This window comes from Mytilus galloprovincialis, chromosome 7 (genome assembly GCF_965363235.1).
Source record: "Mytilus galloprovincialis chromosome 7, xbMytGall1.hap1.1, whole genome shotgun sequence".
NCBI lineage: Eukaryota > Metazoa > Mollusca > Bivalvia > Mytilida > Mytilidae > Mytilus > Mytilus galloprovincialis.
The window spans coordinates 48,455,639-48,471,862 of record NC_134844.1 but is presented as its reverse complement, the minus strand read 5'-3'; the positions used below and the strand labels follow the sequence as shown (position 1 = coordinate 48,471,862).

At 29.8% G+C, this 16,224-nt stretch overlaps 1 protein-coding gene across 1 annotated transcript in view; it reads right to left on the bottom strand.

Moving 5' to 3' along the window:
- Positions 1 to 345: 345 nt before the first annotated feature.
- Positions 346 to 16,224, bottom strand: part of LOC143083153 (transient receptor potential cation channel subfamily M member-like 2) — a 72,935-nt gene continuing 57,056 nt past the window's right edge. Inside the window, exons 26-31 of the mRNA XM_076259386.1 lie at positions 15,282 to 15,416; positions 14,320 to 14,574; positions 12,080 to 12,272; positions 7,050 to 7,179; positions 5,233 to 5,414; positions 346 to 4,528 (exon numbers count right to left, since the gene is read on the bottom strand). Coding sequence (XP_076115501.1) covers positions 4,416 to 4,528; positions 5,233 to 5,414; positions 7,050 to 7,179; positions 12,080 to 12,272; positions 14,320 to 14,574; positions 15,282 to 15,416 — 1,008 coding nt within the window. The 3' untranslated portion in view covers positions 346 to 4,415. The remainder of the gene's footprint in view (positions 4,529 to 5,232; positions 5,415 to 7,049; positions 7,180 to 12,079; positions 12,273 to 14,319; positions 14,575 to 15,281; positions 15,417 to 16,224) is intronic.

The window sequence follows — 16,224 nt, the reverse complement described above, 5'->3', positions numbered from 1 at the left end:
TTTAATTTAAATTTCAAAAATTGTAACCTTTAGATATCACAAACAAGTACTATTACACACTCAGATATTTACAATCTTACCTTTACCGTTTAAAGTCAGAATAGGTCTGTCATGTCAATGAAAGAAGTGACCAACTTTATTCATGCATTTCAATAGTTAACTCTAATAATACCTTTAAAAGAATATCAGTTTTACAGAAAATACATTTCTTTCGAAATTTTTAGTTTACTCAAACCGCAATAGACAAAATATGATATTTAAATATTCACATGTTTTTAAAAACAATATTAAATGCAGGTAATTTACAAAAGATTACCGATACATCGATATTACATTGATGTCCTTTCATATTAGAGAATATAAAACAATGTTAGTCATGCAAATTGTTTATCAGTATGTCCTCGAGAATGACTAACATGACTAAACATCAATTTAAATTTAAAAAAAAAAACTATCTTGAAGTAATAATATACATTACATCTAAAAAGTTTGATAAACATTTATGCTTAATAATCAGTGGTATAGAAAAAGCTTTATTGTGTTTTATTTTGTGGTCGTTATAATTTTTGAAGTAAATGGAACATTTGTCATGTTTTAAGACCGGTTTACACTTTTGATTAATGCCTTGGGTTTTGGTCTTGTAATTGTTAGTATAACTATATCTTTCTGGTTTTTATAAATATATATTTTTTAATTTTCGAAAGATGCGACAGCAATAGTCCATATTCAACGATAAAGACCAGTTTTTTTTCAGTTACTGTTGTATAAGTGATCAATTTAACTTTTGTATTACGCTAAGAGATTCCAATTTACATGTATATCAAACGTGACAGAAATAAGCGTCAATAATTTTGATCTTACATTATCTTAATTTTACAATTTCGCTTATGATGAACATGACATTTTATTAAGACTATTTCTCAAAAAATGACCATGTTAGCATATTTTGAAGGTTAAAAGCAAAATGGTTAACAGTAAAACATGTTAAACAAGATATGATTTGCAACTATTACTAATAGAGCCGAAACTTTTAAATCGTCCCCTGACAAGATGTCCTGTTAACATAATGTTTAATATTTGGGCTTTTAGTGATAGAAATGTTTAAGATCACGAAACAATGTGAGCATTGAAAATTTTAAAAACAAGACAAGATCAACAATTGAGTCAACATTGCTAACATAGCCTGTTGAGTGCTTTTATGATATTGTTTTCATTTAAATGTCAAGGGTTATACTTTGTTTTGCAAAATAAAAAATATAGGGATTAACTGAAGTTACAAAAAATCAGCATGACAAAATCTATAAATAAGTCAACCAATCCTTAATCATAAGTTCATTTATTTTCAAAGTTATATGCCTTTATATAACAATACTGGCGTTTTTTTTTTATGGCAAATGTTATCATAGAAGAGTGAAACTTAAAGCAGGAAAATAGATAAAAACAAACATCAACATGCTCAACAAAAAGGAATATCTAAGTCAAGTAGTAAAAGCTAGTCTTTAATGTTGAATGGTGGTCATACTTTAAAAATACAACAACAAAAAATCAATTTAGCGACACTCGATCTTGAGAGACTCTAGTTGCCTTTTATCACAAAAAATAACATTTATGCTTAACTACAGTTTGACATTGTACCAATTATATAGTAATTACAAACAGTATTTTACATTTAGTTATTAAAAATCTTACTTTTAAAGTGTCAAAACTTTTAACGGAGTGACAAATTTAAGTTAACCAACTATCATTATAGCTCACGCCAATAATATCTTTTGAAAAATACAAACTTTAAAAAATAGATTTTCCTTAATTATTTGGTTTTCTTAAATCTAAAAAAAAAAGATGATCGTATTTAATTATTTACATATATTGAAGGTCAGCACTTGATGCATGTCATTTGATATAGTATGGTCACGTTCTCAATATTCAAAGAATATCATTTCGTAAGACAAAATCGAAGAGTGTTAGTCATGTACATTTTTGGATATATTTTTAATAAATCTTGACAGACTTTAACAAGACAGACCAAGTTGGAAAAAAAAATGATACGAAAGAAGTATTAATAATAGATAGTATTACATATACAATAGTAAACGTCATCACATACATTTTATATAACCAGAACCATTCGTCATGCAAAGGGTTGGTAATTTTTATTAACTTTAGTTGAAGAGAAATTGGTTTTGTTTCCAAAGATTAGAGAAACATGTATCGGATTTGGTTTAAGGTGCAATACATGAAGATAACTCTGTAAAGTCAGCTTAACGTTTTAATTACGCTGTGTTGTAAAAGGAATATTAAGCTTCTCAATGATAAAAATTGGTGTTTGTCTAACTGCCAAATAATCAGTGTAATTTTTCTGACAAAACGATTGGTTCAATTTTTTTTATTTTTTTATATTTTTGTTAAAGGGTCAAAGAAAATACTTTGACAAAATTTTATGAAAATTAAACTAGCCAAATTAATTTTAGTGAAAGTGTTGGGTACCACCTAAAGAAGAAAATAATAGTAAAACAGTCAAAGAAATTACATGTTCAAAGTAAGTTCGCATCATTATGAATTGTGTCCATTACAATAACATTCTACAAAATATAAACATTGTTGTATTACTTCCAAACACGTTGCTTTGTGATTCTTAAAAAATATTCTGAAGTCACATCAGCAACAACTGTCAGTGCCATACGGTGCACGTTTTCTAAGCGTCCTGTACAATGAAATGTTGGAACAATTGAAATGAAAATATCTGTTCACTGAAAGAACTTCTACTGAATGATATATATAAGGATTTAAAAAAGCTCATCAAGCTTAGTGTTTTACCATCATCAGTAAGTTTACCGTTATTGACAGTGTGTGAAATATATTATCATGAATATGTCACACAGCATTGACGTTGGTACAATCCTGATTCCCTGAAGTCAATTACCAAATTAGATTGAATGCATTTTTCATCGCCATGCACAATTCGGCGGATGGCAGATAAAGGTATGTATACATTACATGACCCAATAAACGTGTGTCTGTGCTTTTTTTAGTAATTTTGTTATTATGTCATACATCTTAAGATAAACAGGTCATAATCCTTAAAATAATTTAACATGGTGAAACTGTTAATTAATTTGTTTAGTAATTTCATCAAATTAAAGAAAGGATAGGTTTCATGAATTCCGTCATTAGACGATAACTTAGCGGATTGGAGAAAAAAAAAGGAATCCACAGAAAAAGGTCATTCGTTTGGATAAGTGCGGATTAACTAAAGAAATGTTGGTGTTTACAGTTCTTGACAGTGTCACGGTTTTTACAAATTTAATGCAATGCTTATTCCCCAACGAACGAAGTAAGTAAAACAGACATATATTATCGCGTCTAAAAATAAAGGAGGCAAATTATTCACCTTTCATTTTTAAATTATAAGCAGTTGTTCAAGTTCAAAATAAATCATGCATGTTTTGAATGTGTGTATTTGCGTTCATTGAAAACAATTAGTTCTGTTTTTCACTAGTCGAATACACACTAATTTATTAATTGAAGATCAAACAATAATAATGATAGTGGACAGCTCTTAAATTTGCTTTGAAATGTGTGCTGCCCTTATTAGATGTACGTGTATTGACCGGTGTTTCAGTATATTCATATTACATATCCGTAGGGACGATGTTGTGTTTCTAGAAATGGGGAATTATTTGTAATATAAGTAAAGCTAAAACTGTATTTGCATACTAATATTTGATTAGAAACGAATAGTTTAATCATTGCATTGAGCTGGAGTATATTAAACATAAATATCCATCCTTGAAAACTTAATGTTCAGTTACTTCCTTTGATAAGTTGTTCCAAATGCTTATAAAACACCGCAAATAACCAAATATGGTCACGAAGATTTTAGACAATTGATATATATTTTGATTGAATCGAACGATCATACTCAATTTTGAGTTAGACGGTTACAATTGATAGTCAAACATCGAAAACTGTTTACATGCTCTTCGTTGTGGTCTATAAGATCGTCTCCAATCAAATTAAAAAGAGGGGCGAAAGATAACAGAGACACAGTCAAGCTCATAGATCGAAAACAAAATGACACGCCATGGCTACAAAAAAAAATTAAAAAAGACAGACAGACAAATAATAGTACACATGATACAACATAGAAAACTAAATACTAAGCAACAGGAACCTAAAAAAATCTGGTGGTGATCTCTGGTACTCCGGAAGAGTAAGCAGATCCTCTACACCTCTGTGTATATATATATATATATATATAAACAGTAAATTGAGTAAGTTCCAAATTTAAGATGAGACATAATTTGCAGTTATTCAATCAATGAATTGTCATTTACTTTGAAATCGAAGTTATCTTTAAAATTATTCTGCAATATAAATATACAATCTAAGCTTAAAAACTTTTCTTAAAATGTCTTTCAAAGTTTCTCTGTTGTGTGTTGCTTCTTCGAAATTCTCTTTTCATGATTTTCTTCTGCTATTATTTCCTTTGCAAATTGTCGTTCCTTCTTCAAAATATCTCTCCTGTCACCTATAACAGCCAGAAGATCTTGCATTTATATATCTATACGTATCTTCAAAAATCAATAGGGGTTATCGTTTTTTGAACATTCACCAAATCTGTTCATTTTGTAATAACTGTAATCATTATCATGTTCAGAAAACGTTCATGTGATTTGCTGAGATTGTTAGAACGATGAATGGTTATAGAATATGGAAGTACATGTTTTATTAATTTTTTTTGCAGAAATGTTTGAAAAACCTGTAAGAAAGATATTACATTCTTCAATAAAAGTTATTAATGATTAAAACAGCCTCATACTAGCAAACTGTTATAGTGTATTAATTACAATTCGCCTCAGTTTAAACAATGCTTGTTTAATTATCCTAGCAACATAGATCTGGTTATGTAGATAAATATCGACCAAATGTTTAATCGTCGATTTATTTAGCATGTTTAGGATAACGTATAATTTCGTATTCTTTTTAATAATGTGTTTATCGGTTTGTTTATTTTAACATGTGTAAATTCGACCAATGATGAATTTATTGTTTATAAGCATTCAGTTTTAAAATTGCTATTCTAATGAATATTTAGATAGATTATTGCCAAACTTTAAGGACTGAGCATTTAACATTCATTTTATCTAGGTTATACTGTACAGTGGTTGTCTTCTGCGTTGACATTATATTCGTAAATACTTTTATTCTTAACTCAATTTTACTTTAAATTACCTTTTGTTGTTTTCTTATAACATGGACAACATGGACATTTTCTAGTATACAATAAGAAACTGACAATTCTAAATGGAAAATTGAGTGGTGACGGTATTCTATCTTCAAAATCAATTATAACTGAATGTCGATAGTAACGCCATTTCTGTTCGGATTTTTTTCGAATTTCCTTAAACCGTGCGCTGCAACAGAAAAATAAATTTGTACATACAATGCTATATCAAGAAATAACAAAATTTACTAGAAATCTGAAGTCAAATTAATTTATTTCTATCTGATTTGTAAAATCGACTTCATATACACTAGTGAACAAAAGAAACGATACAAGACACTGCATTTTCCATATATAATGAAATTGGATACCCTGTGCCAAGGTAACTAATTGTCCAATTGGTCTAATTTTTACAGAGAGCTGTTTTCTTATCAAACTCATAGATTTAAGCCAAAGACACAATTTTTTTGTTGTTGTTTTTTTTTGTTTTTGTGGGGATAACGTATATATAACTAACAATATGAAAATATTTTAGATTCATATCTTACAAGTGACTTATAAGTCCAATGTGCCGGGTGTACACACAATGTATTGATATGTATTATTAGTACACTCTATATATATACACAATGTCACTATAATAAACAAATTCGTATTCTAAGATCAAAAATAGAATGTGTTACTAGAAAATTAAAAAAAACGATATTAGAATTGAAAGATTTGAATGCGATTACAGAGAAAACCTGATTTTCATCTTCGAATCAAATGTGGACTTTTTTTTTAATCATTTTCAACAAAATGCACTTGTTTCCTGTGTTCAAATAACTCGATATTTTCTAACTTTCCAATTTGGTCGGATTATTTTGGTCATATGCCCTCGCTTTGTTTTTAAATGTTTTTCATTTGATAATTAAACAGCTTATTTTCAGGAGTTTAACCTTGTGTATTGCTCCTTTAATTGACTTCAGAGATATTTAATATTAATGGCATACAGCCTATATATATTTCTTTGAAAAAAACTGTCTCTCTACCATAACAATGTATCTTTCATAACTTTGACAGAAATACACATTTTAAATTGTTATTTCACAAAAGTGTCTGAATTGTCTGAACATCGATTTAACAGTTATATAATTCTAAACCATTACGTATACGGAAGTTTCATTGTTGTTAGGATTATTTCAAAAGTTATTCATGCTCACGGTTTTGTTGAATTATATAAACAATACACCTTTATTATATATATATTTAAATTGTAGCAAGAGTAGAAATTGCTCTGTCAAATAAGGCCTGATCATTCAAAAGCATGTCTCAGTTTTTTACTAAAATTTATTCATTCAATTAAAATTCTATAGTCGCCGTCAGCTGAAAAACTATATCTCGAGTGAACGTGATTGATAGTTAAGATTAGTTTTACCGATAACCGCTACGAATTTCAGCTGACAGCGACTATAAATAAAGGGTATTTAAATTAGACATAAGCTAATTAGGAAAGAGGTAAAATCAGCACTTTCTCCTTAATACTCCCCTTTATTCTTTATATTCAAACTATCAAATTTAAAATAAGGTTACGTACGTCACTTTATCCTCTAGTAGATAATTCAATATTAGCTTATATTTTATTCTAAACATAAGTCGCGATTTTAATTTCTGCAATTAAAGACACAAATTGTTTGAATATCTGTCCACATAACCAAACAATTAGACCGACATCTTGTTAACTTTTTATACCTTTTGACTTTTACATTTATACCACATCGTCGTTTCTATTAAAACTATGTATACTATTTAATTACTACATTGAATAAACACAAGCATAACATACCTGAACATTGCTATAACAATATTTAATAACAACCAGTTTGTTAACATCATATAAACAGCAGCAATAACTGGTGTTATCCAATCTCCTGTTGCACAATTAGCGTCATCCTTGCAACCCGAATCATCATTACCTTCAAACAAACATGTTTAAGGAATATATCATGGAAACTATAATGGACACGGGGAACATATAAAAATAGAAAGAAACTTATATTTGAATAATTATCCAGCGCGACAATCTTCAGAAGAAAACATATTTACTTTGATGCTTTAATTATATTATGGTTAGTTTTCTTAAACAGTTTACAATGAATTACAAAAGAGTGAATTTGTTTGATTGCGATTGATATACGAATATATACCCATAGAGATTCATGATATTATTAGGACGTCTCCACGCAAGTTTAATGACATTTAGTTTATTGTTTGACACAGTACATACATGTATTCCATTTAAAAGGTGTTAACGTACTACATATTTCATATTATATCAATAAATTATATAGCTTTATTCTGTCAACACTTGTAAAAAAAATATGGAACGCCACAGCTGCCTTGTGATAACAGTAACCATTTTATTAAGGGTAGAGATATATCTTGTAGCAAGTGTTATATACTATAACGACATTTGACTATAATACTCAATGTCAATTCGCTACAGATAAATATCACTAAGATAAATGTATATACTATAAAGACAATTTGAAACAACATGGAGTTAAATTTCATACTATTTTGTCACTTCGGTATATTATTACGATAATGTGTATAATATACAATCATCTGGATATAGCATGGAACCATTTTGTCATAATATTATGTCTTATAACTATCTTATGAAGACATATTTTTATATCAAGCTAACAATTCTTTTATCACAAGGTGTCATCTATAAAACAGTAGACAATTTCACCATATCATTATACCATTTCATGATCCCATTAGACAAATCTATGAATAACGGCGGAAATTTACTGCGAAAATCATCTGCAAATTTACATCGATTATTATAATAAAAAAAGATCCTGAAGGAAATCGTTTTGCGGACCTGATACAATCGCTTTCAAGATGAATGAAATTATCGATTTTAATGTTGAATTTGTTCTCAGTGATGCGGAGTTGAAAAGCCATTGTGTCGACATGAAAGGTGACACATACAATGATGATATAATACGTTCGTTATTTCAAGAGGGATAAACTCAAGTCAGGGATTCCTTTACCTAATGCCTCGTTCACACGCACATTTAGTTTATGGCAATCGAATTTGAATTACGTGTGAACGCAGTATGCAGGTCAACAAATTACTTTAAAAAACCTTTACTAAATTCTTCCTAGATATAAAGAATTGGTTTTAAAGTTGTACCTGTAGAAAACTTATTTCAAAAGGGATAGTACACTCTCATTTTTACGGACATGTTGTTTACCGTGCCCGGAAATTTAGAAACGATTCTAGTAAATTTATCGATCTTTCAAATAATCTTATTCTAAAAGGTTACCAATTCAATTCTGTAATTAGGTCACTGAATATTGTTTTTATTGGTTTTAATGATGATTTTGTTATCATTAAATTAAAAGCAAACTCATTATTACTAGTGTGTTATATACATATACACATTCATGGATCTACAATCTGTCAATATCAGTATCTTGGCATTGCACAAGGTCATGTTAGTTTCTTTTAAATAGCTATCAGTAACTTCAAGTACTTTCTTTGTTGTTGTGATGTACAAGTACCCGGCCACGTCCACTTGTACATGTATTTGTATTTTTATCCATCTGATGAGTTAATATAAAAAAAGAAGATATGCTATGATTGCCAATGAGACAAATCTCCACAAGAGACCAACATGACACAGAAATTAATAACTATAGGTCACCGTACGGCCTTCAACAATGAGCAAAGTCCATACCGCATAGTCAACTTCAAATGTCAATGTAAAACGATTCAAACGAAAAAACTAAAAGCCTTAATTATTTATGTACAAAAAATAAACTAAAAAAATATGTTACACATAAACAAACGAAAAGCACTGCATTACAGGCTCCTGTCTTGGACAGGTATATATATACAGCATGTGGTGGGGTTTTAAATGTTAGTGGGATCCCAACCCGCCCCAGACTGTAGACAGAGGTATAACAGTACAATATAAGAACGAACTATACAAATCAGTCGAAAAGGGCTTAACTCATCAGATGGACAAAATACAAGTGGACGTGACCGGGTATTTGTACATCACAACAACAAAAAACACTTGGTACAGATCTGAGAGTACTCGCAGTTAAAATCAACTTACTACTAATGCAAAACATCATGCATGTAAGACTAAGATTTTCGCATACCTTATCACATAAAAATTAGTCGAAAATAGGACATATTTAAGCCGCACGTCCTATAACCTAGTATAATTATGATTTTAACAATAATGTCATGCATTTTAAACATCTGCGGTCTTGATTTTTTTCAGATTTTTTTTTTTTGTAATATATATTTTATTATTTTCATATCATTTTCAAATCTCATCTACAAATAAAGATGTACACACAAATTATTCTGCTATAAATCTTAAACATATGGTTAACCATACTTGTTATAAATTATAAAATACATTGTACAAAGTCAAATAACAGAATAAAGAATACATCTGCATCGAGCTCTATTTTTTAATAATATTATTAATGTTTGACCATTTTTCTTTTATTCTTTTTGCTTTATTGGTAGAGCACAAACTCATAGAGACCATGTCAACCCTATAATAATAGTTAAGCCATTCAATTGCTTCAGCAACAGATGGGACTGTAAATCTAACTCTACATAAGTAAACATATCATTTCAATATCAGAATACATGTATTTAGAATATCTTTAAATATGTGATAATTAACACCCAAGATTATACTTGATAAGGTTGGGAGAAAGCTTACATTACATACATCTTCTAACTTTTGAAAAAAATTAAGCCAGAATGTTCGAACGTATCTACATTCAAAAAAGAGGTGTATGTATGTTTCTTTAGTTTCTGTACAAAAAGTGCACAGTTCTGTTTCACTATATTTACACTTCATAAGTAAAATATTTGTTCCTAGAATTCTATGGAGTAATCTGTATTGAAATGCCCTTAATGTGGGATCTTCAGTTATAAGTAAAGGAAGACTAAAAAAATAATTCCATTCTTCGGCCACAATATCTATTCCCAATTTTATTTTCCATTTCTCTTGTATGCGTGATGGGGTTTCCTTTATTTTCTCTAGAAAAAATTTATACAAATGTTTTGATACTTTATCAACTGTTTTTATGGCGGTAACAATTTTGTGACTGACAGTATTTAGTTTGATAAATACTTGTGAATAAATTATATTCTTCCATTCCTTTGGAAGAGCCAAGATTAGTCCATAGAACTCTAAGAAAGTTGTTTTTATATTATGATTTCTAATAAATTCATCATAATTGTAAAATTCTCCATTTTCCTTAATGAGATCATTTATGAAAAATACATTATTCTGTATCCACCTTTTATAAAAAACTGTTTTTCCATCAATCATAATATTTTCATTTAAAAACAATGGTTGAGACAAGATATCACTTGGGGCTGTGGTCAGAGGTTCACACAGTGAGGCATATGATGAAATTACATTTTGCCAAAAAGGGTTAAATTCTTTTTTAATTTCATTGAGTGCTGATTTTGATAGATGCCACATATTTTCTCCACCATTCATTTCAAGGTGATCTGCCAATAGAACTTTCCATGAGGAATAATTTGTGGGGTCTAAAACTTTTTTAACCCAGGATAACTTAAGTGATTTTATAAATGATTCAATATGTGGCATTTTTACCCCACCATCCTCGTAATTTGAGATAAGTATATTTCTTTTAATTTTGTCCCCTTTACCATCCCACACAAATCTGTATAGCATAGCTTGTAACTGCTTTAATATATCTGGGGATGGATCTGGTAAAACAGTAAAACATTGAATTAGAATTGGTAGGGCGAGAGTTTTCACAACTACAATTTTCCCATATATAGTAATATTTCTGAATGACCAATCACTTAAAAGATTTTTTACTTTTTGAATTTTTTCTAAATAATTATCAACACATATATCAACTTTTGACAAACAATATTGAATGCCTAGGAGTTTGAAATTTCCTGAATGGTTCCATATTATTGTTTTATTTGTGTTTAGCTCCTCACCACAGCCCCTTTTTGCCCCAATCCATATAACTTGGGTTTTTTCAAAATTAGCCTTCAAACCAGAGCATGAGTAAAACAAGTCTATCTTATTTAGAGCACTGTTGAGAGATTCTTCACTATCATCCAGGATCAAAGTCGAATCATCAGCATACTGACTGAGTAAAAATTCAGAATTTTTAATCTTTATACCATTGATGTTGTTGTCATATTTTATAGATGCACTAAGCAGTTCCAAACATAAAATAAAAAGATAGGGAGACAGCGGATTTTTCAGATTTTAGTTAATTAAAATATTTAAGAATACGGCTAAATTATCATGGGTACGGGAAAATTGGTACGAGTTAAGGGTAACACATTTTTCACCGTACCTGTCAACATGATTTGCAAACACTTGCTTTAAATAAACTCTCTCAAAAACAGCTTGCCTTCATGATTGTTAAAATTTGGTGAAAATAATATAAGCCATCTTTGTGTTTTAGGCTTGCATGTTATTTAGTTTTTGTTTGTATTTTTTAGGGGTACCAACCTGTATGTGTTGTCTTTCGTGTCGACACCAAGCGGGCAAATGCAATATTAGAATCCCATCTTTTACTTTGTTCCTAATTTTAAATCTTATATTACTTTTGGCATGCTTCTTATTGTGGAATTAACCCTCAGCTTAGATTTGATTCTGCTATGTTTTTACACAAGTGTTATTTGGGACAGATCATATACAATGTCTTCACACACTGAAGGATAAAAGAACAAGGTTTTTGTATGGTGTTACAGATTTTTCGTAAAGGAAACTTCTAAAATAACATAACTAAGTTTTACTCTAAAATATTCTAATATGGATGTAAAACCTTCTAATGTATCCATAAATAGTTCTCCATAAACCTGCCAGTATGGAATTTGAAGAATTGACCATGTTCTCCAATACTCAATATTACTTGGTCCTGCGATTGTATGGCTTGGATAAACATTGGCATGATACACAATGCCAGCAGCAAATATAAGGATAATAAGTATTACCAAATACTGCATCAAATCCACAAGCTGAAAACATAAATTCTGTTTGATACGAGCATGCTTAGATATACATTTTCCTGTACAGTTTTAAGCCACTTTATTATGTTTATGATCAAAGGTACTTACCCATAGGAAGGTTGAGTCCTTTAGAAAAGGGTGTATTGCATTTTTAACATGAAATGGACCAATTGTTTAGCATTTTGACAAAAAACATATCGTCAGCTATACTCGATACCAAAATATTGAACCTTCAAACAAATTAAAGAGATAAATAAATTAAGAAAGACAAAACCTTAGCCGGATAATGTACGACTATTACGTTACTCAAGTTATACATATAGAATTTAGTTTTTTTTAGTTCAAATGTCAATAGTACACAGTATTCATATGTGCATGCCAGTGCCAAACAAACGTGGTCCTGTAATATGAACCGACAGAAACCGGTTATCAGCCTAGAATTCGAACACGTGATAGTTTTGAATAAAACTGTCCCAATGTTACTTAACAGGATGTGCATTTCGACCAAAAAAGTCTACTCGGTATATATATACTTATATATTGATCTCTGCTAATCTTTTACTTGAAATTGAACTAAACTGACTTCAAAATTATAACAATTGTTGATTTTGTTAACGTTGACATGCTGTCGATACATCGATACTTGAACAACATACTTTGTTATTATTCATTCATTTGATTTTTGTTTTATATAATAGTTTGTGCAATTGATTTTGTCATTGTAAAAATAGGACAATTTCCATTTGTACATTCAAGGAGTCCGGAATTTTTGTCATATATACTTTTTGCAAGATAGTTGAGATCTCAAAATTTATTTCTGTTTAGTAACATGTTAAAACATACTGTTTGAATTAACAGTTACCTTTGAATATTGCCTGAATATCGCATGTCGGATAATAGTTTATTGCAAAATGCTTTGAGTTCATGCAAAAGGGACGACAAAAAAATCATCAATCAATCCATTTATATATGATGTATTTTAAACTATTTAATGAACGGTTCTGTTCTTCAAAATATTTTTTTTTTTCATTTGGACCCATTTTCATATCATGTTTTTAAATACAATAACAACAATTAAACAACAAGTTTTGTATCACTTTTGTTCAGAACGTAATACCATCGGAATTTGATAGTCATCGTGTTATAAATTGGTCTTTTTTTATTTTAGAAGTTACAACATAACTGTATTGTAAACAACAAAAAGTGTATCTAATCTGCATTGAATTGTTGTTTTATTATATACTGATGTTTTAATTGTTTATATAAATAAAATATTTTACTTTAGAGGTTCAACAAACCATATACAATCCAATAAAGGCATTATTGGATTTTTTTAAGTTAGGGGTCCAATCAAAATTACCTATATACACTGTTGGTTGTGGGACCCTTAAATTAAAAGAAGACAATACAGCTCTTTTTTATTTGAATGGTCCTTTTGAAATTACCTATACATATACCGCCGGTTATGAGACCCCTTAATTAAAAGAGACATTATATCACTCTTTTACCTTTTGGGTCCTATCATAATTACCTATGTATACTATAGGTTGTTAGACCCCTAAAGTAAAAGAAGACATTATAGTACTATTTTGCTATGAGCATCCCGAATATTTTAGTCAGACAATAAAAATTGATGTCAATAACTATATGACAGAAACAAAATGAAAGGATGTCAAGATATAAAATTTCATTCACTTACAACAGGTGAAGATTAAGTTTTGATATAAATACAAAAAAAGTATGTTTATTGAGTGGGACCCCTAAAGTAAAATCCAAAAATGTAGGTACCCCTAAACTACTTTTACGTTAGGGGTCCCTACACAACTGTTAAACGGAGGAAGGTCCTAGAGTATATACAAAATGCATTGTACTGTTGTTTAAATATATACTGGTGAATTGATTGTTAACATTGTATTGGCTTGTATATAGCACGTAGAGGTTGTAGGAATTTTTTTAATTCGATCATTATTAACAACTGACACATTTCATCAAATAAGTTAGGCTAGATTAGTCCATTCGTTTCTTAATTTGTAAATATATTATATATTATACTTACCATTTCTTTCACCATGATTATGATTATACCAAACCGTTTAGACAATAACAGAAAATTTAATAGTCGAAGGAACATGATAAACAAAGCTATACTGTATATTCGCCTTGTATGTGCTATCAAATCTGAGTCCAAAATATGCATGCAAAATCCAAGTATGTACAATATGAAGCAAAGAAAATCCAAAATGTTCCAAATATTAAATATGTGGAGGAATATTCTTTGTGGTGACCAGTGGCAATCTTTTTGCGGACGAATCTATAATGTAAACATTATGGAATTACCATACAACCTGCACAATGTATATCTGTCATCAGATTGTGTTAACACATTAAGATACATGCAATTAAGTTTAATTTAGTATTCTGTAATTCTGCATGTTCTGTGACTGAAAGCATTTTATAATAATACGTAAAGGAAATAAAAATCTGTAATAGTTACTTTCATGTCCATGTCCATTAATTAAACAAAGAACAACAGGCAAATGAATAAACAGCAAAAAAATTGTATAGCATGCTTTACAAGCGAGGACCCAGTACAAATATATTTGCATCATGATTTTCAACAATTTTGGTAAAACTATTATAAATAAAGGCAACAGAAGTATACCCTGTTCAAAATTCACAAATCGATAGAAAAAAACAAATCCGGGCCACAAACCAAAACCGAGGGAAACGTATCAAATATAAGAGAACTACGACACAACAGAGACGCAACAACGACATGTAACACACAGAGAAACGAACTATAATGTAACAATGGCCTTTCTCCTGACTTGGTACAGGGCATTTTATGAAAAAATGGAGGTTTGAACCTAGTTTTGTGGCATGCCAAACGTCCCGCTTTAACGGCAGTTTTAATTAAAACATTAAAATGATAACATTACACGACAGGGTTACAATAGATAAACAGATAAATGAAAGAAAATATAGGACATAGAAACAAACGAATTTTGATTCACTTACCATGCTCCATATTTCCTCTAATAAATCACCCAACATGTATATGAAGATCAAACCTTCTAGTAGATTTATTGAACCAGGCTGCAGGTCCCGAGTGAGGAAATAGCTGAACATCATTAAAGCCGTGATGAAAAATAACTGAAAAATTAGTTTATTATTTATAAAGAATACCAATGTTGTCATCTTAATTGGGGTTCCAATAATCATAAAATGACTGGACACCCGTTTATCAAATAACATACATTTTTAATGTTCCGGATACCAGCAAAAACTTTTAAAAAGAAAACTTTGAGTAAAAAAATACTTTCATTTCATATTTAGAAAAGTGTCATTCATCTTAAATATTTACATCCAGGACAAACATATATATTAAAAAGAAGATGGTATGAATGCCAATGAGACAACTGTCCACAAGAGACCAAATAAAGGCAACAGTAGTATACCGCTGTTCAAAACCCATAAATCCATGGACAAAAAACAAAATCGGGGTAACAAACTAAAACCGAGGGAAACGCATTAAATATAAGAGGAGAACAACGACACAACACTAAAATGTAGCACACACAGAAACGGACCAAGCATCAGACAAAATCCCACGTGAATAACAAATATAATATCAAAACCAAATACATGAATTTGGGATAGACAAGTACCGTGACACGTCTTATCGCAATGTTAAATAACACTCAAAAATAAGAGAAAAAAAATGACGCAACGTTAAAATGTAACACACACAGAAACGAACAATAATATAACAATGGCCATATTCCTGACTTGGTACAGGACATTTTTAAAGGAAAAAATGGTGGGTTGAAACTGGTTTTGTGGCATGAAATGATACTCTGTTTCACAAATAAATGAACTTCGTTTCATAAAGGATAATTCTTTCGATAACATTGGTATTGAGACTACATTGATAATTGTTTGCATAACGGTATCAGTTAAA